This window comes from Diceros bicornis, chromosome 4 (assembly GCF_020826845.1).
Source record: "Diceros bicornis minor isolate mBicDic1 chromosome 4, mDicBic1.mat.cur, whole genome shotgun sequence".
NCBI classification, from domain to species: Eukaryota; Metazoa; Chordata; class Mammalia; order Perissodactyla; family Rhinocerotidae; genus Diceros; species Diceros bicornis.
The window spans coordinates 26,559,970-26,584,470 of record NC_080743.1 but is presented as its reverse complement, the minus strand read 5'-3'; the positions used below and the strand labels follow the sequence as shown (position 1 = coordinate 26,584,470).

The 24,501-nt window shown below is 40.0% G+C and overlaps 1 protein-coding gene across 10 annotated transcripts in view; it reads right to left on the bottom strand.

Moving 5' to 3' along the window:
* Window positions 1-3,167: 3,167 nt before the first annotated feature.
* Window positions 3,168-24,501, bottom strand: part of LRRC8D (leucine rich repeat containing 8 VRAC subunit D) — a 111,977-nt gene continuing 90,643 nt past the window's right edge. For 5 of the 10 annotated variants that reach the window (XM_058538477.1, XM_058538483.1, XM_058538479.1 and 2 more), the window contains 2 exons: window positions 20,601-20,732; window positions 3,168-6,106 (listed from right to left, as the gene is read on the bottom strand). In XM_058538477.1, coding sequence (XP_058394460.1) covers window positions 3,528-6,104 — 2,577 coding nt within the window. In that variant the 5' untranslated portion in view covers window positions 6,105-6,106; window positions 20,601-20,732 and the 3' untranslated portion in view covers window positions 3,168-3,527. Of the gene's footprint in view, window positions 6,107-12,251; window positions 12,484-13,234; window positions 13,310-20,600; window positions 20,733-24,501 lie in introns of those variants that run through there. The other 5 variants (XM_058538478.1, XM_058538486.1, XM_058538481.1 and 2 more) reach the window with 4 other exon arrangements.

Genomic DNA, 24,501 nt, shown 5'->3' with positions numbered 1-24,501 from the left:
TTCAGTTGATAAAGGAACCATTTTATTGGAATGAATTACTGACGCAAGCGCTGCCAGAAATCTTTGGGAGAGGACAGTACTCTGGCTTCTATTCAGCAAGGTGAATGGAAACAACTACCGGGCGTGGGTCTCAAGGGCACTCTCGAGTTTGCTGCCATCAGCAAGCTAAGAATTTAGTTGCTGGTACAAGTAGAGTCCAGGGGAGGCCGTCAGAGAAAGTAGTAGCAATAATATTAATAATATATAACTTTTTCCTTTATATATGAAAAATGTCAAACGCTCCAGACCTGCTGGTCAAGAGTTATACAGAATGAACTCTTTCTACCCATTATTAAATTGCTACATCTCCACTACTGCATGGGGTGCCTGTAACAATTTCAGCTCATCTTTCTGAACCTTCGAAAAAGACAGTCCTTTCTGCCGAGCCAACTGAACACAACAGCCAAAAGCAAACCAGATTCTCCCAGACTTTGTGGGACTCACATAGACATGGAACATTTAAAGACACTTTAAAATAATTTTCTTCAGATGGGTGCTCAAGGGACTTTGGAGAAAGCTATGAAAAGCCAAAATTAACATTCTTCATTCTAACTTGTTTTTCCCCCCATATCTGGTGCTGACATAAATTTGTGAAGGCACATTACAGTTGACAGTATATTTGGGCCCATAACTCTCTCATCTGCTGTTTTGTTGAGACTCCAAGACTCAGTATATTTAAAGTCTGTTCAATGAATCAGCATTTCTCAGAAAACCTCTTTTAAATATTGTTCTTTGCCGGGGCCGGCCCCGTGGCTTAGCGGTTGAGTGCGCGTGCTCCGCTACTGGCAGCCCGGGTTCGGATCCGGGTGTGCACCAACGCACCACTTCTCCGGCCATGCTGAGGCCGCATCCCACATACAGCAACTAGAAGGATGTGCAGCTATGACATACAACTATCTACTGGGGCTTTGGGGGGAAAAAAAAACGAGGAGGAGTGGCAATAGATGTTAGCTCAGAGCCAGTCTTCCTCAGCAAAAAGAGGAGGATTAGCATGGATGTTAGCTCAGGGCTGATCTTCCTCACAAAAATAAATAAATAAATAAATAAATAAATATTGCTGTTTGCCAACAGTGGCAAGGAACGTGGTATTTAAATCAATTGACCGTGAACTCTTCAGAGTTCCAGGAAATCATTAAGGGTGGAGAAAGTCAATAGGAGTCTGGGTAATAGAAAAGGCACCCCCTGATACTGTTTGAAGGCATGTACCACCAATCAGTTCCAAGTGACTGGACGCCCAAGACTGATTAGGAAACAGGTGCCAGTTGTCAAGCTTTGGGAGCGTCACAGACTTCTACAGAGGTTTCTCCTCTGAAAAGCAAGGTAAATGGTGAGTGTCCTGCTACTTATGCCCTTCAAAAACGCATTTGTTTTAAGAATGGAAGACAAGTTCCCTGGTTTGTAGAGCAAGGATCCTAAGATCTGGCCTGTTAATCTCACAAGCAAGACGGTGTGGCATCTTTCTAAAAATGCTGCATCTTAGTGGGGACATCACTAAGCAGGGAGAACAGTGCCCTATGTGGCTGGGGGGAGGGAAATGTCTGGGAGTTTGTACAGCCAGTTTTTAAGTGCAAAACTTCCCTGAAGCTCCTCCTTAACTAAATGTGCCCCTTCCCAGCCATTGTTCATTCACATAGATTCTGTACACCTTCTATACGACAAGTCTAATTAATCATTTGTATTATTTCCATCATTAATATTATCTCCCCCACCATGCAATAAAGCTCAATGTAGCCAGGGGCTGTGACTTTTTCCAACAGTGAATCTTCAGTTCCTTGAACTGGCCAGGCACAAAATAGGCGCATAATCAATACTAGTGAATACAACAATGAACGTGGAGAGAAATGGAAGATGTGTACATGGGAGAGAATTTGCTTATATCAAAAATTTGCCATTGTCCTCTGATTTTCTAAACTTGGGCTTTTATAAGCTAGTCTTCTACCTCAAGGCTTTTAGGAGGAGAGGGAGTGGCCAGGATGCTGGAGCTCTGGTCAGTTCCTGATTCAGGCCCAGTGGCGGCAGACTTTTCTATTAGGGATAATACTTTTCAAGGTATTTACAAGCTCTACAGCAGGCAAAGATTCACCACTGCTTGCAACAGGCCAGTACCCCCAGGGATCAGTTTTTGGGAGGAAAAGCAAGGATGTGGGTCTATCTTTTCACATTCTCGGCAAAATCCTTCAAGCCACGCTGAGGTGTGACGAGAGAATGTCCAGTGTTTCATTAACCAAGTAGTCCAGTCTCATCTAATAGAGAGGACATGACTTTGTCATCCACAGTGCCAAACAGTTCTCTTCTCTTGACAAAACACTCCTGTAGAAAGACCTATGAAATACCTGCCAACCAATACCTAAACAGGGGGTAGGATTTTTTTATTTTCTGAGATGGATTTAGATACTTTGTAAGTTAGATAAAGAAAGAAAACTATCATCTAAAAAGTACATTCTGCTAGCATTTCCCTGGACATGGCCCTTTCTAGCTGCAGACAAACACAGGAAATACAGCCTGTCACTAAAATAAAGAGAGACAGTCAGTTGTCCAACTCAATGAACCACATGTCCTATTTTTCCCCAGAACAGTGAAAAGGGAGAGAAATTAAATGATACTTGCTTTGATTTTATGTTATCTTCCAAATGGTGATACACTAGAAGGCTGTTAATCATTAAGCCATTAAAAATTTTACTTCTGTCATAATTAATTTATTTTTAAAAAACATTTTTTATTTATTGGCAACTCTATAGTATCGACAGAAAAATGTTATCATATAATCAGAACTCCAGACTATGGAAGAACAGCTATTAGTAAGGGGAATGTTATTTTATTTTTTTCTTGTCATGTATTCTTAAAAAACAAACAACTACCCCGACCCCACAACAATCTACACACCTTTACTGTATTCCAGGCCTGCAAGGGGGTAAAATCTATATAATGGGATTCTCAGAAGCAGTAGCACCTGTCAAATGTTATAAGAAGTGCTTATTTGGGGTGCTTTAAATTAAAACAGGAAAGAAATCAATATTTCAGCAAATCCAAATTTACAAGCTTGGACCTGACGGGTCTTTAAGTGGTTTGAGTTAAAGCAAGATCGCACCAATTAAGCAAAGTAAATCAAGACACCTCAAAAAAGGTGGTATAGTAAGAAAATGTCAATTTAATCATTTACTTTAGCAGGCAAGCAATTTGTAAACATTCAGTAGCGGCAGCATCCAAGTTACAAACAACTTAAAAAGAAACCAAGATTAGTGATTATAATTCTTCCTTCCCTTTCCCCAAAAGAAAAAAAGAAAAAAGATTTGGAAATGAATGACTTAAAACACTACAAACATGGAACATTCAGTTATGTCTTCTATCAGCCTTCTATGTATCCTCTCTGTGTTTTATTTTTAAAGATGTATCTACTCCTAAAATGCATTATTTTGCAATAACTGTACGTGAGCATTTGCAATCTAGGAAGTTGTTCCTGCACACGCATGTGCACGTATTAGCTCAGTTTAAATCCCATTTGCAAAGGGAACATTTATGTCTTGATTCAATGCTTCTTTGACTTCGAGTGGCAGGGTGTCAAAAAGGTGATCTTCCACAACAAGCCCGCTTTTCTTGAGCAGGCGACACTGGCCCAGCTGGGCTGGCAGGCGGTCCAAGCAGTTCCCCTTCAGCTCCAGCTGGGTGAGCTGGGCGAGCTGACTAATTTTCTCTGGGAGGGAAGTGATGCAGTTTTGCCCCAGATTCAAAGTCCTCAACTTAACGCATTTAAACAATTGTTTTGGCAGAGTGTCCACTTTGTTCCCAGTGATATGCAAATGCTGCAGGTTCTGAAGCAATCCTATTTCTACTGGAATCATTGAAATGTTGTTGTAGCTTACATCTAAGCATCTGAGTTTCTGTAAACTAAACACTGCCACTGGTAAGGATTCGAGCTTGTTGTTAGAGAAATAAAGTGACTCCAAGTTTTTGACATGGGTAATGGAGGGAGGAATGGTGACAATTTTATTATGCCATAATTTTAAACAAGTCAGGCGTTTTAAATGCTGGAAACTGATGATTTCTTCAATTGTGCGTATGTTATTTGATTTTAAATCCAGTTCCTGTAAATTAGAGAGGCTGAAAATAGCATGTGGAATTCTCTCTAGCTCACAGTTCTGGAGTTCGAGCTCGGCGACATTCATCATTTTCTTAAGGCTGTTCAGTACCAAGAGTTTAGTGCCGTCATTGTGAATGACTAGCTTTGTAAGATGTGGAGCCACATCTGTAATGTTGGAGGGAACTTTGGTTAAATTGCTCTTCACGTGGAGGATCTTAAGGTGCCGCAACTCGCGGAGAGATTCAAGTCCTATCATCTTATTGTTTTCAGAGTTCAAATTGCCTATCAAGTACAACTCTCGAAGGTTTTTGAGCAAATACACCCAGGCAGGAATTTCAGCCACATCAGTGAACTTCACATGAAGGCATCTCAAGTGATCGCGGAGAAAGCTAAAAGCAGTCTGTTCAACTTTCGCAGGGCAGTGGCAGAGGTGAAGCTCTTGGAGATTAGTCATTTGAGAAATCTTAGCAGGAATTTTAGCTTCTGGAATCAGTTCAAGTTTTAGCACATCCAGGTCTGTGAGGTCAAAAACAGCGTCAGGCACACCCGACAGCATAAACAGATGGAGCTCCTGCTTGTCCTGGGCATTGCGGGACACGTGCTGCCTAAGCTTTTCAAATGTCCACTCGTGGTTCAAACTAATTTCCCTAAGTTTATTTTCACTGACTTCTGACAAGAAGACACCAAAACGCTTGGAATACAGCTGGTCGTATTGGTCTACCATATGAAGGAGGAACGCAAAATCGTTTTTGACATCTGGAATGTCACTGAAACTGCTCTCTTCTCTGACTTTTTCAAAAGAATATTCCTTCAAAGGTATCCTGAATAACCAGAAGAGAGTGTAGAGGCAGATAAAACCATAAACACAAATAATGGAGATGTAACTGATGAGAAGCTTTTTCAGCATATAAGCCATATTGTGGGTGCACTCAAACACCTCATAGCCGGTCAGGTGCTCCACTTTTGGCTTGCAGACATGTTCAAAGCTGATTGCGTTGACAAAGTTTGCAGTGTAGCAGAGAATAAAAATGAACTTGGCTGTTTTGATAACTGTTTGGACCACGTACAGTTTATAGATCAAGTCACTGTCTTCCACATGAGCACGGAACTTCCTCACCTTCTCAAACAGGGCCTTGGCCTGTTCCCCGTCTTTTTTATCCAGGATGGTCATACTAGGGACTTCGATCACGGGCTTCTCAGCTGAAAACTTGAAGCCAGTTTTGTTGATCATTGGGGTACTGGCACTGGGGCTCCCTTCATCACTGCTGGTAGACACGTGCTTTGGGAGAGTCTGGGCACCTGTTATTCTCTGCTTGTTTTCCTCCGAGTCTTCACACGCTGTCTCAGACAACGCCTTAGTAGTCCAAGGAGATTCAAAGCACTTTCCTAATATTGAAACAAAATGTTCTACTTTTGAGCACGTTTTGGGATATTTGAACCAAAAGTTGCTACTGACCATGAGAATAATAGTATGTATAAGAGCAAGGTACGGAAAGTACTTAGAATACCACGGAAGAGCCAGGTGGTAACACATCTGATTAATAAATACATATTGCTGAAAATCCAAGTTTGTTTGTCGACCTATTGGATCTTTTTTCTCTTTCTTTGCCTCCTGAATTGGAACCGTGGAGTCTGTGTGAGGATATATGGCTCTGAGAGGTATGTCAGGTGTCACAGCAGATGTGCCAAAGGAAATGTCTTTTGTCGTCTGCCCATCCTGGTCTCGGTCGGCGGCTGCTTCCATCTTCGGGATGTTGGTGGCAACGTCGGCATTTCCTGGGGGGGTGTGTGCCTTTGAATTTACAGGAGATGGCAATACTGGCAAGCAGACCACCTGATCTTTGGTAAGTTGCATGGTTCCTGCAAAGATGGCTACCATCAACATAACGACAGCCAGGTAATCCATAAACACGTCCCACCATGGTTTCAGGATTCGGTAAGTTGGCTGAATGTCATTAAGCGAAGCAACTTCCGCAAGGGTAAACATTCCTAGAAAACAAGCAAACAAAAGACATTATTACACAGATACAAGGGAAAACATTAGATGAGAAAAACCCTTTACTTGCTTCAAACTAAACTTTTCTCATCCAGGTCCTATCTTTTTATCTAAGATAGGTGTAGCAGAAAATAAACTAAAAGGAACGTATATGAGAAAAATGGTGGTTTGTTATAATAGTTCTTCTCTCCTAGCCTAAGAGAAGAGAAAAAAATGGGTGGGGAACAAAGATTGCCTTCCAGGTAAGAAATAATGACAGTCTGCACAAGGTCTACAGTGGTTAGAGTAGAAAGCAGGGGACCGGACCTGAGAGCTATTTAGGAAACAGAGTTGAAAGGCTTCTAACTTACTGGACCTTGAAGAAGGATATGAGAACAGAATGGTCTTTGTTGTGGACCGGACCGATTTAAGGTTAAGACTAAAGTTTTGAGGTAGAGGGGTGGAATGACTTCTATTTTGTACAAGGCAAAATTAAAGAGTCTGTGTATACTATTAAACTCTGGCTAACCTGTGTACCAGCCTCAGGCCTACCACTTACTAATGGTGTGATTCTCCCAGCCTTGTATTTCTCATCTGTATAATGGAGATTATAACTTCTAAGGTTGTTGCAAAGCTTAAATTAAGTAATGATTGTAAAGCATACCCTCTGGCCACAAGTATTTGTTAGCTCTTCATATTAGCTCTTATCACCCTGGTGGAAATGTCCCATGGACAGCTGAAATTAAGGTCTAGAGTATAAGAGGAATCCTAGTATACAGACTTGGGATTTATCACTATATGTAGCTGAAACTCTGACCTTTCATGCAGCGTGGAATGGAAACCACGTGAAATGAGAGCAGGGCCAAAGACACAGGTGGGCATGGAATGATCAGTGATGATGACACCCAGTCAGGACCCATAAGACCTTTGATCTCTACCAAAGCTGGTGACCCCAGCAGCAAAAAAGAGAATCCCGGTTCCAGGACACTCAAAAATGTGGTCACCGTTCACTAACAGCTGGCAGCTTCACAGTCCTGAGACTAGTTATACAAATAATAAAGTATAAGGACGATCATTCTGGAAGCAAGTAAGAAAAACACAATGCTTACAGCGGGAAGTAATGGGAACAGGGTTCTGTAATCAGGTATGAGAAACAAATGTTTATATTCTTGGACTTGGAAGTTTCAACTCCTTGGAAAGCAACATGACCACACCATGCTTTCTCTGGAAGTTCTCAGGTTCCAATATTCATATATAAAATGACTGACTTCTTTAAAAAACTAGTAAAAAACAAGAAGATAAAAGGCTAGGCAAGCACCCAAAGTTCTGGGAACGCATTTATTTTTTAAATAAAGGATGGAAGATTTTTATCTATCTATGCCGAAGTTGCCTGGAGTGCTGTGTTGAAAAGGATTCTGAGGCAGACTCTGGCTTCAGTAGGAAATAGTGTTATGACTGACTACTAGTGTCTCTCCTGGAATGACAGTACTTTGATTCTGCTCATTCTCTCTGTTTTCTATCTATCTGTCTGTCTGTCTGTCTGTCTATCTATCTATCTATCTAGATATCTATCTATCTATCTATTTATGAGGAGATCAGCACTGTGCTAACATCTGCCAATCCTCCTCTTTTTTTTTGCTGAGGAAGACTGGCCCTGGGCTAACATTTTGCCCATCTTCCTCCACTTTATATGGGACGCCGCCACAGCATGCCCTGACAGGCGATGCATCAGTGCGCAAGTGGGATCCGAACCCGGGCCGCCAGCAGTGGAGCGCGTGCACTTAACCGCTATGCCACAGGGCCAGCTCCTCGTTCTCCCTATTTTAGGTAAGTCTCTGAAAGCAGGGACCGTGTCTTATTTTTTCTGAAACTCTCCCAGACACCTAGTACCGTACAGAGCAAGTGCATGATATTTCTTAATAAAATACAATGAACAACTATTCAATTGTACTAGCAATTCTCATATCATAGTTTGTTTTTTTTAAGTGAAATATCTTTTATGTAATCAGGTAAACACAAGGCCAAGAACTCCAAACACAGCTAAACTATTAAGTTGTACTTGGATTTTGTGAAAATTGCCAGAAATCACATTTGTAGACTTCAGGGCTTAAGCATGAAAAGCCTGGCACCCAGTCTTTGTAAGAAATTACCAAGGAAGTGGGGAAGAAAAGGGAATATTTGTACCTTAGTAGGGAAACTGTGAGATAACATGCCCACGGGAACCCCTTTATTCTGAGCTCCTGTATCTTATGTGTGTTTTGCTTTTGTAAGTGGCTTGGGAATTTAAGCAAGAAGCAAGGCTACTGGAATGCACAAACACAGCCCCGAGCCACAGGTTACAGAGTGACTCTCGCTTCACGTACAGAGACTGGAAAAAACACCTCACACAGGTTTATTCCCAGCAAAGAACTTCGTATGGTCACACCCAGGGGCCACGGTTTTAAAGGGCCATTAGTACGGACGATAGAAAAACTAGATTTTTTTGCACATAACACTTCTTTTTAGTAGGATTTTTCTTGACTCTTCAAATAGCTGCATTGGGCTCTAGAGAAGCCTGGATGTTTGGGCTGGAGGATTGAGGGAGAAGGGAATTTTGAAAGTTACTACTGAGAATGTTGGTTACTTGTTTTTTAAGACTTGATTATTACACTGATTTCTCAGCCTCCGGTCTTGACCTCCTTCAATCCATCTTTCACCCTGCCCCTGGTCCTGTGGTTAAACTCTTCTCTTCTTCATACTCTCTACACTCTGGGTTGATAACTTCTTCCAGTTTCTCCAACCAGCCATTCTCTCGTGTTCAGCTCCTCCTACACATTGTTTCCTCTGCCTGGAATACTTCCTCCCTACTCCTCTTCACTAGGCCATCAGGTTTCTGTCACCTTTTCCAGGAAGCCTTCCCTGATCCTTAGTCTGGGTGAGGTGCTTCTCTGATGTGCTCCCACAGGACTCTGTACCTCCACCCATCACAGCCTTTAACACTGTGGTAGAACCAACTGTTTACTTGTGTGATTCCCCCATTAGACTATAAATTCAGTGACGACAGGGACCATGTCCATCTTCCTTATTGCCATATAGCCAATGCCTGACACACAGTAGGTATTCAATTGGTGAAAGAGTGTACGGGCTCTTGATCATCATCTTCAGCATTATCATGATCATCATCATCAAAATTCCTCAAAACATTTATTGTCTACGTATGGTACTGGGCAGAAGAGTATTTTACTAAACTTAATTGCCACCACAAAGCAACCTGGGCCCACACAAGAATAAAAACTCTAAGCCAGGCCTCAGCATAAAAATAAATAACTAAAGAACCATACAGCAGAGAAAGTGTGGGATCCTTGTAACCAGTAATATTTTGCAGCTGTCAAAGCTTCATTGGTGGTTTTCAAGCACCTTGTACTTGGGACAGGCTTTAATTCCAGGAGAGAGAAGAAGAGGCCTACTGCTTTCCCAGAGAAGAAAGAAAGAGTTAAAAGCTGGGGGCAGAGAGCATAGTATTAGAGGACTGTAACTTCACACTGACCCCCTACGGTCCTCAGCTCCGCCCCCTACATCTCTGCCTGGGCCGGCAACCCCAAATACAACCAAACACCAAACAACTGAGATCAGCATGTGACACTCCAGCCTCAGATGGGCTCTTCTCCAGCATGCTGTCTGCTCTGCCTCTTGCCACCAATGGTCTGTGCCCCTACCGTTCCCGCCAGCCCATTCTCCTTTTTCTTTCTGTTGAATTCTTACTTACTCTTCAAGTCCCAGCTTGGGTACCTCTTTCCCCAAACTCCTATCACACTGTCTAATAATAATGTTTCCAACGTTGGTCTCTTCATCTAGATCTTGAACTCCTGATGGGCAGAGACTATGTCTTATTCACCTTTGTATCCACCACGTCCTACTCTCACCCCTGAAGAACACAGAGGCATTTAGTGATGATGATGATAATAATAGCAGTTATCATTTGTCATCTTCCTTCCATATACCAAGCACCCTGCTAGGAGCTTTATACCTGATACAATACCCTGCTTTTGTAGAGTGCATTCCTGAAAATGAATGTATGAAAGTTTAGAGTTTCAGGTTTTGGGGGCTGAGGGAATGGTTCCATTTCCAAAATGCTACACAATATTATAAAATCCACCAGAATTCCTAAAACTAAAAAGACAGATAATACTGAGTGCTGGTGAGGATGTGGAGCAATTGGAACTCTTAAACACTGCTGGTGAGAGTGTGAATTGGTATAACCATATTGGGAAACATTGGGGTTACTATCTACTAAAACTGGACATATGTATACTCTCTGATCCAGCAATTCCACTGCTAAGTATATACCCATGAAAAATACATATACTCATCAAAAGACATGTACAAAAACATTCACAGTAGCATTACTTGCAATAGCCCTAAACTGGAAGCTATCCAAATGCCTGTCAACAGTAGAATGGAAAAATGGAATGTGGTATCTTCACAAAGTGGAATATCAGGCAGCAATGCGAATGAATGATCTGATTACATAGGTGTGTTCAGTTTATAAAATGTGATCTATACACTTAGGCTATATGCCTTTTTTGGTATGTATGTATTAGGCTTTAACTTCAATAAAAAGTTTCAAAAAGAAATGGTAAGAGAAGCTGCAGCACAAAGAGCTGCCCTAGGAAATGTGTTGTGACACCAGATTGAGGCTTTGCCTCACCCCTCTCCCAAAGCATACTCAGGCTGGCTGGGGTCACAGGCCATGGAAGCCCGGAACCTTCCTCTGGCAGCCTCCCCTTGCTATCTCTCTCCCTGGACTGAGAGAAGGGGCCTGCTCTCCCTGGAGTACAAAGGACTAAATCTGCCATGGAAAAGAGGGTGCAGAAAAGAGGTATGAATATACAGTGTGCAAGAGCTCTGGCTGGTAACAGTTGAACATACACAGATGGAACCAAGTGGAACATTGCCTGAATTCCATCTAACCTTCACAACATTACTCTAAGCTGCCAAAGTTTTATTATTCTCCCTTGACAGATAAAGAAATAGGCTCACAGGAGCGAAGTTGTGGAAGTCAAATAATTAGTGGTGGAGTCTAGATTTAAAATCCCATCTAAGGTCAAGCCACATTTCTTTCTCCCAGATTTCATTGCTGCTCTTCTCTACTTCTCACGTTTGCAGTGCTTTACAGTTTGCAAACTACTTTTCTATAAAATATCTCAGCTGATCCTCAGAATAACCCAGTGAATTAGGCATTACTATTGCCCTCATACTACAGTATGAGGAAACTTGAGGCCCAAAAAGCTTAAATGACCTCCCTGAGCTAACTGAGAGAGCTAACAGAATCTTTCACCTCCAAATTTCCTTCTCTATCGCGCATTCAATGGCTGTGCTGTTGGATAAGGGTTGACTGTTGAAGGAAGGACCTTCTCACTGTTGTCCTTGGATGTGAGGAGGAGACAGAGGAATGAAATTACATAATCATCACCTTCCCTAAGGCAGCCTTTCATGACATTCAGAATTTAAGGAAACCACAAGCCAGGCACCAGAGGGGAATACAGAAATGAGGTAACCTATTCCTTATCCTCAAGGAGCTCCTAGTCTAATGGGAAACGACAAGCAATAAGTATGCCATTACAACACGGTAAGAAAACTGCTCTGACCTGGTTAATACAAAGTACAGAAGAGGCACAAGACAGGGCAAACCCACGTCTGCATTTGGGAGGGCTTCACAGAGAGGTGGTTTTTAAGCTGAGACCGCAAGCGGCGGGGGAGGAGGGTAGGGAATACGATTCTGGCAGAAGAAATAGCAAGTGCAAAGGCAGAGAGACATGGGAGAAACTATGTGTTATAGAAACTACCAATAATTCTAACGTTATCACATTATTAATCTAGTGTGCCCCTGTACAGATACCACAGTTTATGGGTAAGTCAAGAGATGGAAAACCAAGGCACAGATGGGTTAAGTACAGTCTTAAGGAAGTGCCTGGGCCATAAGGCAGAAAACCAGTCCTTTCCTGCAATGTCAGCCACTCGCTAGCTCTTATCTTGAACATGGAACTTCAATTAATGTGTCTATTATCCTATTTTACCCATCAAAAACTGCACAAAAACCTCCTACCTTAAATTAAATATTAAATATAAAAACATAAAAATTAAATATAGTGCAATAGCACTTTGAAAATAAAAGTTGCTTTTCATAATTGTCTATGTGTGTGCGTACAAAGTATATTAAATATACAGTCATATAATACAGTGTACTAAGTACATTATGACTCTCAAGTAACTTTCTAACATGAAAGTCAAGTCCATGAGAGAGGAGATCAGTACCTAGCTTTCTGAATCCCAAAGCTTGAGGTTTGATTTCCTTAGTGAATGAGGACTCAGAATGGCTATAAATGGTTATCAGGGGATTTTTTCCTGCAACCTGAGGAAGGCACATTTAGATAAGTATTAATTGCATACATTCTTCAGGTTCTCCTCCATAACGTGTCTGTTGCAAAGGACTTAAAGAACCACATTACGAGGAAGTGAATTTCACATTCTAAGGCTTCTCTGTCTATGGCACATAATGAAAATCAGCTTAACATTTGTGTAAGTAAACATTTCTCATACAAGTCAAGGAAGCTTTAGTACTAGAACTGAAACAGGAAAGTTACTGGACTTTGGTTGGACAAAGACGAATCAGAAAATAACAGAGATTGAATCTAAATTCTTTTGTAATATATGATTTTATTTTCTTATCCTAAAATACAGCCAGTGCTAAAGGAAAAAATCAGTAACCAATAGTCAGGTTCAAAATTTAAAAGCTATCATGGCTGGACAACCCTGGGAATATGCTAAAAAACACTGAATTGTACACTTTAAATGGGTGAATTGTATGGTATATGAATTATATCTCAATAAAGCTGTTATAATTTAGAAGTTAGACCTCAATCATTGTTTATTTTACTGCCTAAACTGCCTTTCAACAGACGTAGGATAGTGACATTAGACAGGGTTGTAGCCTAATTGTAGATATGCATGCCAGACTACATTCTAAGTTCAAATATGTTTTTAAATGATTGCTGTGTTATTATGATTACATTGAACTGGTTCTAGCGAAAAGCCTTTAGCATTTGACTTATCCCCTCTGAGCATCCATGCTTCATCTATAAAATCTTGATAACAATACCTACCTCACAGGGCCATGGATTGGAAACACCCAGTTCAGGGTCTGACACAAAGTAAGCCTCCAAAGATGTTTGCTGAATCTGAATGCAGAGAAAGAATCACCAAGCAGAAAAGCAAGCCCATCTTAATTAGTCTTTAACTGAAGATGATTAAGCCAATTTCTTGATTTTTGTACTAGCACACAGCACTATGCACAGTGAAGTAATCCTGACATAAATGACTGACAATAAAACTTTGTATTCAATTTAATTTATCCTTTCAAAAACATTTCAATTAAAATTACTTATATTAGGAGGTCGCAAATTATACTAGAAAGAGCACAACTTTGATGCCAAAGAGACCTGTCAAATCTTGCTCTTTGTTCACATTTAGTAGCAGTGTAAATGTGGGTAACTTAGTGTCTGTTGGAAAATGTACATTAATGAGATTATTATTAGCATACAGCAAAATTCTAGCACCAAAACAGCAAAATATGACCACTTAATTTAAAACTTTAAAAATTAGTCCCATCTGCACTAGGAGGTCTTCAATACCCCTATTAAAAGAAGGAGGTCAAACGGCTTTGAAATGTTATTTAATGAAAAGAGTTTAGTGTATGAAGAAGCAAACAGCTTGATAATCAATCTAATACATAAATTTTTCACATAGATATGAGTTCCCTACCCAATCAAATACCAATTTTTCATTTTCTTTCTACCATGTTCTGTGAAAAAGGAATCAGCCCTCTTGGCCAAACTGGGCAAATGGGAGAACACCCAAAAGACTGGTAAGGATCAAATTCTCAAATTCTTCATTGACACAAGTCAAAGGAGAGTAAGTTAAAGTTCATACAGAGGTAATAAACTACACCATCACTACAAATAACCCTTCCTCAACACTCAGTATACACATAAGCATATATATACACACACACACGGATGCACACACACACCACACTCAATTCAAATATCAAAAATTCGTATGGTTAAAGAAAATAAATGCTTCAGATGCAAAATGAGAAGTAAGGAATGATTCAGTTTTTTCCAACACAGCTCTGTATTACGGGTATCATATAAATGTTAACAGTTACGGCTATTACAATTATGCAAAATACTCTGTAGCTGATATAATTCTATATACAAATAAAACAATTAACTAGTGTTACTCCCTTTTAAAAGATTATGATAAGAAATTATACTTTTAAAAATAGTTTTCTTCTAACACTACTTTGGTTTAGATACCTCAAAAATAACTGAAAAAAATGTGTAAGGAAAAAACTCTCAGATTTTACAAAATGTTTCTTATAGAAAAACCTACTAAAATCAGATTTCACATTGGGCAAAATCCACTCATTTTTGCTAATCTCCAAAAGCTTTTTATCAATCCATTTAACACCGGAAAGTAGAGGACTACACACAGCAAATTCAGAACTTGTGAACTATAAAAAACACTTTATACAAAGTCCATTTTAGTGCCTGTTATTTTAGTACCTATTTGGGTACTAAAGTACTGCTATTCATGGAGAAAATTTACTTCAAAGCTAAGGAATATAACTCTAAATACACTTTAGTAGATCTAAGGCAAAATACCTCACGAATTAACAAAAATGCATTAACATACTTTTGTGAATTTTCTTGCTTTTTCTTCTAGCTCTTAATTCTAAAAGTCCAGGCCCACGTTTGAGAGCTAGAAAATGAAATCTCATTCATGGAACAATACAAAAGCGCCTCTAAATCAACGTCTTCCACATTTTATTCCGTACAAATCAGAGTTTCTTCTACAAGTTATCATGAGCATTCCCTTAACCATGAACTCAGGCCAACAGAATTTCACAAATGCTTCAATATCTACAGGCCTCACTTAGTGCACCCTCTACCAGAAACTTTATTTCATTCAACAGATCTTTATGGAATATCTTCTACGTGCTAGACACAGATTCTGGGGATAAAAAGAAGAATAATATTTCTACAAAATTAGAAGCTGTCCTTACTGAGAAAGCAGCCTAGAGGAAACAAACAGAAAAGGAGATGATGGCAATGATCTGATTAGCCCCTAAAAAGAGAGCATAATGGACCTTAATAAAGGCTCAGGAGAGACCCTTCCAATGCTCAGAGTGAAGCGTTTGGTCAAACCTTTATAATTCTAACTTCATCCAGTTCACGAGGCTGCCAGTAGGATTTCTCAGGGGAGCTTTGTTTGCATTTCTAAACTCCCTGCTTCTTTCCATCTGTAAGATAGACATCTTAGACCAAAATTACCCATTTTCCTTTTAAGTTTACTAACCTTTAATATTGCTTCTCTAGAGTATAACTGACACATTCCTAAGGAAAGTAAATTAGGACAGAGCTCCCTGACACCCTGAGCAGCTTTCCACAGTCCCAGGACATATGCCACATTCTCTTCTAGTTGTCTTTGGGACAGAAAGCCCCTCTGATCACAAACTCATGGATATCTGTTCTGGATGTGGACAGCTGGGAGCCCACCAGTCCTTATTCTGGTTTGGTAAAGATCCCGGAAAGCATGTGAGTACCCTGCCCTGGCGCTCATCTTACTAACCCCGGAAAACTTCTCAAAGTTAGTAAGAGACAAAGATACTCAGATATTGATACAATATACCTTTGACAGGTAGCTTATTGAGTTAAACAGGTTACTTGGCAGTATATTAGGAGACCCTAGCCATCAGCACTAAAAATGAACACAGAGTTAGACAATGCTTACTCATGACACTCGCTGAACTGTGAGTTCCTCTGTCTCCCTTTCTCCCTCCCCTGGGTCTAAATTCTTACCCTCAAGGGAAGAGAGTTTCTTTTATCTGCATGTCCCCAGGGCATGGCACAGGACAGGCATTTAATAAAGGTCTGTTAACAGAATAAATCACCCAGACCTAGAACAGAGTTCTAGTAGAGGTCTCAGAGGGCACTGAACTTGTGAGCTAAATACTGTTACTATTATCGTGACACATAAGGTCACTATTAATTATGCCACAGTCAAAATGATCAGCTCTGACAGGTGTTCTTCAACGTCCAGATGGGCAACACTACACAAACCTTTTTAACAGGTCATTCTGAAGGTAACTCATTCTGACAGACCATCTGCCTGCAGTCTGGCTCATAATTAAACATTCTACAGGAAAACAGAGACAAAGGTAAGTCTGGGCACACCCTCACCGAGAGATAAGACCCAGATCAGCTTCCTTATGGAGGGCAGGTGACAAGCCAGCGTGAACTCTGGGGCAGAGGCAAATGAGCACCACTTTAGCAAACAGCCAGGTGATATTAAAAGCCAGGGAGGAAGGAGCTCCAGAGAGGCAGACTCCCTGAGATAATGAAGCTGCCAGAGCCTCAGGCCTTCCTTCTCCTTGTCCTCATCGGGTTTTCTGCCCTTCTGCACAGGCAATGGATGCAGAAGTTCTGTCCATATCTGTGTGTGCACAGTTTACTGGAGTCAATAAACCTTAAATGAGAAAACTGTGTCCAAGTGTTGAGTAAGCGCCCAGGACATGGTAAGTGCTCAATAAAAGTTAGCTGCTGTTATTATTCACTGTGTTGAATAAGGCATTTTACATGAAGAACCCTAAAAAAATTCTTCTTTACCACTAGGTACTAAGAGAAGTTTGTCTTTCATGATGTACTGCTATAAAGAGCCATGGAATCCAGATGTTCTCCACTTAGCTTTGGCTTCCAAGAAATTCAGCTCAATTTTATATAGGCATTATAAGCATTAACCCTTAGACTGAGTCTTCATTTAATTATTCACATTCTCGTTTATCCCTCCATCCATGAAATATGTTAGTTAACAAGATGCAAATTCCTGGAGAAACTCTGGTGAGCAAATTCAGACATATTTCCTCTCTCAGGGTACACAGTCTAAGGGAGAGAAATACTTATCTAGTTGAATATATAAAATGGTCAACTGAGAGGAGCTACCAAGATGGACAGGCAGAGGCAGATCTGTCCTGCAGTCAAAGAAGATGCAGCTTCAGTACCCCTCTTTTGCACAGGCCCCCCCTTTCAAGGCCCCGTGCCTACTTTTGCATCTCTAACTTTGTGTTCTTTTTCTTAGAGAGAGCTCCCCAAGTTGCATAAATTTCAGATCAGAAAACCCAAACTTTCCCCTGGTTGCACAGTATTATGAAGGGGGACAATAGCGGAGTTTCCTCCAGTTGGCAAGATCAGGGAGGAACTTTCTGAGGAAGTCACGGCTACAGTAAGGTGTGAAGAAAGGGTGTGGGGGTAGGCTGGACCGGAATGTCCAAAGGCCTTGTGGAGATAGAGAAAGAGAGCAAAGAACATCTAAGGAACTGAGAGAAGGGCAGTAGCCTGGAGCATGGGGAGAGGAGTGTGCCATGTGAGATAATGCAGGGACTTGTGAGCCATGTGCAAGTTTCTGACGTCATCAAACTGAGGGCAGTGGGAAGCCACTGATGTGTTTTTAGAGATGGGAGGTGGGTGAAAATCAGATTTATGTCTCTTAAAAGATCACTGCGGGCCTAACGTACAGGTCAGTGAGAGAAGATGCGAGATTGGGAAGGCAGCTATTGTATCACTCTGGGCAAAGGATGGAGGCAAAGCCTAGGCTGTGAGTGATGTGAGAAGCGAGTGAGTAAAATGAATGGATTTATGGAGCTAAGAGGCCAAAGAAATAACAACAGGACTTAATAACAGATTATAGGGGGAGGGTAAAGGAGAGAAAGGTGTCAAGGATGACTCTCAGATTTCCTTTAATTCTCCACTTCATTGTTCCATCCCTTGTTCTTTTACATCCATTTACATGATTTCATTGTAACTGAATCTTTTTTCATAACCCTTCAAATTCTTTTTTTTTCCCCTCACACATCTTCCAGAATCCCTTATTCTCTTTTTAAAAATCCTTTTGAAAAGTAGGCAGGTTAAATATAAAAAATGAAAAGAAACCTAAGTCATCACATGCTTGGGCACGAACTATACCATGAAATCTATAAGCTTAATTTGAAAAACATTACCTTAGTGTTATCAACATACAGGTGACTGATAACTATCTTTCTACAATACTTCTGGGGTGAAGCACAATTTTAAAACCAAAAATAGTTCTGTCTTCCTCTATATTTAGAGAACATATACATATAGTGCATTGCACTGTACAACATTATGGGCAACACAATCAAGAGAGCCAGCTTATAATATCGTAAGAATCCTACAGTCAAAGCCTGATTAGTCATGCTAATAAAATCTGGTTTCAGCAATAAAGCAAAATAGAAACTATTACACAAACACCAAAGCACCTTCATTATACTTTCTAGGGGAAATAGTGAAAGGCAGCATTGTTCCATTCTTGACTGTGTTTTCTTTAGGTCAATATTAAAATTAGTTTATATTTTATAAGTAAACAATAGCCAAGCAGTGGGATAGCAGTGAAGGTGGGGCAAAGATATAAAGGATGCTAGTATGAGAACAAAACCAAATACTTTAAATCTGTACAAAGATAAGCAAGAAATGACATAATTTATGCACAAATAACCTAGAGTCTCTTTTCACTGAGCTAATAATTTAAAATAGAATTTCAATTCTTAACAAGTTGGTAGCATGATGGATAAGAACGTGGCTTAAGGAGTTAGTCTGAATTTTCATCCCATTTCCACATCTTACTAATTCATCTGTAAAATGGGAACACAAATAACGTCTCTCATCACTCGCTGTGTAAACTTAGGTCTTCACTTTCCTTATCAATGAAATGTGGATAAAACACCACTGTGACGAGACACACATCATGCCATGTCATGTTGAGCACATTCATTGAATATTCCCACCTCAACTACTCTTCTAAATTGGCTCTAGATGTCCAGAAAAATTTGGGAAAGGTTGGGGCCCCTGAGGAAAACCCAGGATTTGGAATGTGGTGGCAAAGAAGAGGAAAAAGGACCATGAGGCTTTGAGGGGGGGAAAAATCAATGAAGAAAAGAGAACAGAAAATCAAGAAAACCAAGATAAACAAGGGACTTCAAGAGGAAAAAAGGTATAAATCAGTCAAATACTGCAGACATTAGGGATAATCAAGACCCAAAAATCATTAATGACCTCTGACAATAATATCTCTATTATAGTGGAATTCATTACTGACATCAGAAACCACCTTAAAGTTAACTAAAAATTCCCCCCAAGAGTTAGCCTTTTAAAGTAATACAAATAGAGCCTTATTTTAGAATTAGTGATAAATTGGTAAATTTAGCTGAATATCACTTTTGCCCTATTTCAAAAGATTTGATAAAACAAAGGGATGTTTTATTCATATTCAATTTACTTAATCTTGTTTCTAAGTACTTAGCATCTATTTGTGTAGCTCTTGTGAAAATTACAAACGATCTTTGGAAAAGCAGGTCTGATAGGACATTTAACTGGAAGCCCTTCACTAGCCAAGGTGTGCATATCAGCCATCGGGTCCCCGTCCCTGGCACACCCACTGGGAATTCCAGGCTAAAATCTCAGACACTGGAGGCAAACTAAGGTTTAAATCCTATAAGTGACAGAATTTATCCATCTGAGGTGTGATAATTTTTGGAGTGAATACATGTTCTTTTCCTTTCTTCTTCATGAGAGCCAAAAACTGTAAAAATAGATCATTATAACACGAAACAATTTGCTCATTTGTATAATTTTACACGTGACACATCAGAACTATAATTATAACAATGTCTACTGTCTTGATAGACCAATATCATTAGGAAGAGGCTGCTAATGCTAAGAAACATTTAAGATTGAGGGTGGCTGTTCAATCATTTATCAATTTATTCTCAAACACTATACACTGTGTTAGGTATTACGGATTTGTAGTTGAAGATAACTTATCTTGACTGCCACAGACTTCACCAAACCTTCGTTGTCATGAAGACATCAAGCTCATACCATTTACATTTTCAACAAATATTTGGCTTAGGTAATATGATAGGTGCTGAGATTATATACATAGTAGAGAAAGATAGATACAGTCCTTGCCCTCCCAGAGCTTAAAGATCTGTCCATGCTTACCTTAAGTATTCTGGAAAAGATGCAGCATGAACCATTACGACCATTCTGCCCAGAAATATTTAGGGTAAACATCCTAATATATCCTAATCTAAAATGGCAACAAAGTAAGCATATGAATCTCAAGAAATCTATGATAGCTGAGACCAGCAATATGCAATAAAAGTAAACATATAATTCACCTTCTGAACTCAAAATCTTTTAAGAGTGACAAATGCTAAACAAGGTGGGATGCCGGGATAAGGTGTAACTGGGACTCCCAGGAAAACGAGTTGTTGTTGTCACCCCAAGTATAGGCCACATGGGCTAGAAACATCTGATGCCATTACGTAAGGCTGATGTATGAACACAAGTCTAGACTTTTTAAAGCAAATTATCTGTAGACATACCTTACCTTAGATATTTCACACATAAGTCAATTCAAAGTAGTTGATGTCTCAGGATAGTTGTTACTACTTTATGAATGGGGACTGAGCTTTTCTCACGATAATATGTTGCATATCACAATTATTTTTTAGTAAGAAATCTAGAATGAAAAAAAAGAGACGAAACAGACATAAACCATCTAAACAGCATGTCCCACACTTTTCCACATCAGGATAGGTGGAAAATGATAATATTTGTACTATACAAAGTGGGAAACTGCTGAAGCTACTCAGGGTTGGAGCACCCTGCATCATGGGCTGAGAATTTGTATTGTGGCAAACACGTATTTATTCTGTTATTAGTGGACCACGGCACCAGCTGAGAAACTGACCCAAATTATGCAACACAGTGATAGATGATGTTCATTTACACATCTGAGAGTGAAGAATATAAGATGGCAGGAAATGAATGATAATTCCACTTAGAAAGAGAATAAATAAAATGCTCTGAAGATGATGATAAAAGGATACCGAAAGTTGTACTGAATGTGAAAACATAAGTGATGAAACAAAAAAAGCATAGAAGGAAATTCCATGCTAGGAGCATTAGTCTGTATCTATGCTCATGTACCGGGGTGCCAACAATTTTTACCATAAATGCATTAGTTGAGGATAAGAGCCATGAACCATCTTTTTCATTTTTATATCCTTTACCCTGAATGGCATAGTTTTCTGCAAGGGGAAGGAAAAAAGTAAGAGGTGTTGAATCCTATTACCTATATATGGCAACTGCTGAAACCTTCCAGAATAGGTCCAGATGGGTTAAAAAAAAACAAAAAACAAAACAAAAAAACACCTGTTTTCTCCCAGTTTGACATTTTAATCAACATAGTTCTTTGTTCCTGTGATAAAGATGACTAAGTATCCTCCAGAAACCATTCTCCCTTTCTACTTTTTAGTAACAGACACGTGCTACCATCACCACTCAGTTTAGCTGGGTGCACTGCTGCCCAACTAGAGATAATATTTCCCAGCCCCATTTGCAACCAGGTATGGCCATGTGACTAAGCTGAGCCAACAGGATGTGAGAGGAAGTGAGTGTTCACTTCCTGGCAACCTCCGTAAAGACAAGGCTACTGGCCTTCCTTTTCCTTTTTTCCTGCTGGCTAGAAAATGGGGAACAGGCACAACCTTAGAAACCACAGGAGGCATGGCAGAGCTGTCCCGTCAGCCCCTGGCTGCTCACATCTGGACTGTTACGTGAGAAGGAAACAACTATCTTATTTAACCCAATCAATTTAGGAGTCTCTGTTAGAGCTTAGCTGGTACCATAATTACTAAAATTTCAAACTACTAAAAAACACCTCTTAAATAAAAGCATTTAGAAATAGAAAGATTTGGATAGACTCATTTTATAGTTGATCCTTATCTATAATGCAAGAATTTTCATAACTACTTACAGTGTAAGATGTAAACAAAATAAATTAAAACCATTTATAAATATTATAATCTATTACAAATAATCAATTAATATACTATAGATATTATATTACAAATACTATAAGTGAACATAAAATGAGATAATAACTATGAAAAATTTAAAACCTAAGACCTGTGAGACACAAAATGCATTGAACAATTAAGGAGATGATTTTATTCAGGCTGTTACAATAGGGAGAACGTTCATTAAGAGGGGCTGTTTCAAAGACAAGAAAGGGGCCTGGAGTTTTATAGAGGCAAGTGAATGAGGATGTCATCTGCGAATCTTACAGGAGTTAGGAGGAAGAATGGAGATGGGTCTTATCTCAGAATATTCTAGAGCAAGGTACTCCTTTGTGGTTTCCCAGAACACAAAAAGGTGGGGGTTTTTGCAGGAGTAGGGGTCAGGGAAAGTGCAACATTGTCAGATCCAAATTAGAAAGGGCAATAAGGAATCCCTGGAGGGTTTGAGTAAGGGGGGCAATGAGATCAGCCCTCCAATTGAGAAAGAATTCTATTCAGAGTATGGAAGTGGGAGGAAAGACTGGAGGACGGGAAGTGAATGAGAAAGACTAGTCAAGAGGATTTCCAGGTAAACTCAGTTTTTCAGCTTGAATAGCTAGGATGTTGTAATATTTTAAGTAGAGACGTCCAGGAGTCAGTTGACTTGAATCTCAAGAGAAGAATCTGGGATGGAATTACACTCTTATGACTAACCAGTATATGGAAGATGAGATTACCCAAGGAGAGTACATATAGAGAAAAAGGTCAAAGAATCCTAGGCATCACTAACATTTAGGGAACAGGTAGAAGAAAAGGGTTCAGCACAGGAGAGGCAGAAGAAAGGGTCAGAGAAGGAGGAAGAGAACTTTGTCCTGGAAGCCAAAGGAGGCAAACCCTTCAAGAAGAGGGCGGGTAAGCAGTACCACATATCACAAGCTGGTCAAGAAGTTGAGGAGTCAAGAGTGACTGTTGGATCTGGCCGTTGAGTGTCACCAGAGACTTCAGCCCAACTACTCCCAGTGAAGAAGTCTGGCTCGCTGTGGGCAAGGAGTAAGCGGGAAAGGGAACGCTGGCTTCTTGAAAGTTGGCTGGGGAGAAAAACAAAAGCCTGGGACAACAGCAAGAAGGGGAGGCAGGTTTGACGGAGGGTGCATTTTTTAGGAGGAGAAAGGGGCAGGGAGTTAGAAGTTAAAAATAACTGGATGAGAAAGTACAGAGATGTTTTTCATATGGCTGTTTCTTATTTTGAGCGTAAAGTTAAATCATATACAGTAAACACATTTCTACTAGGAGCTCTAACTCAAGTATGCAGCATGTGTTATGACTAAATAAGGGTATCAAGCATAAAGAATTCATAATTCTATGGAAATTCTTAAACAGAGTTACGATATATATTGTTTGCTTTTCCCTTCAGTAAGTTGGTAAACATTAACCTTGCTAACCACTGTATCCAGTCGTAAAACTTTAAAGGGTACTTTTTGGGGCAAGTCTAAAGAAAAACAAAAGTGCCTTGCAAAAATAATTCCACAACTCATGTAACTTTGAAAAGAAAACACAGCACATGGACATACGAATGAGCAGCTCTGCATATGTTCAAGTAATCCAAACAGTGTCAGGCTTTCTCGCCCACTGAAACTCCCTGTGAAGGTCAAGCGTTGAAAGAGCTCAAGTCAGATTACACTGAAAGGAAGAAGGTGGGAAAAGAAATATTTATTACTCTTAAGGAGAGTGTTAGTGACCTAAGGCAGCTTAATTTACTTCTCATTTCCCTGGCTGCAGTATGGAGGGGAAAAGATGATGTAAGGAGCAGAGGTGGTGTGCGCTGCTGGCGTCTTTGAGTGGTCACCTCAGACTGGACCTCATCCTGCAACACTGAGACTCCTGCAAACATACAGGAGGAGACAGGAAGAGAACCATCCCTATTGAGTAACCAAGCACTCACATACTGCAGCTCATCAAACTGTCACATTCTCCCTGAGCAGCAGTATTTTTGTTCTGGTTTTATTGAGAGAAAACTGAGGTTTAGAGTTAGAGTTTGACCATGGTCACGCAGCTAAAATATGGCAGTCCAGGATTCAAATCCAGATCTGACTGGCCCTACCAAGTCCATACCTGCCCTCTTCAGCTTGTTTTAAGTTAGAGAGTAGATCAAATTAAATTAAAATTTACAAATTATTAGAAGGAACCCTTAAGTGAAGCAGACAGAGGGCTGGTGTTCAAAGGCTGCCTCAGGACACAAGAAGCAAAGTCAAAAAGTGAAATTACAATCTGACTGCCATTTATTAATAGTTATTACCTAACGTCTTTAGCATCATCTCAGTTTTTAAAAGCACTTGCACGGATTCCAACTCATCTGATCCTTACAAACTGCTGAGACACAAAGAAATAGCGTCAACTTCATTTTTTAGCTAAGAAGCTGTTGCAACAAGGAAATGGCACAAACTGAGA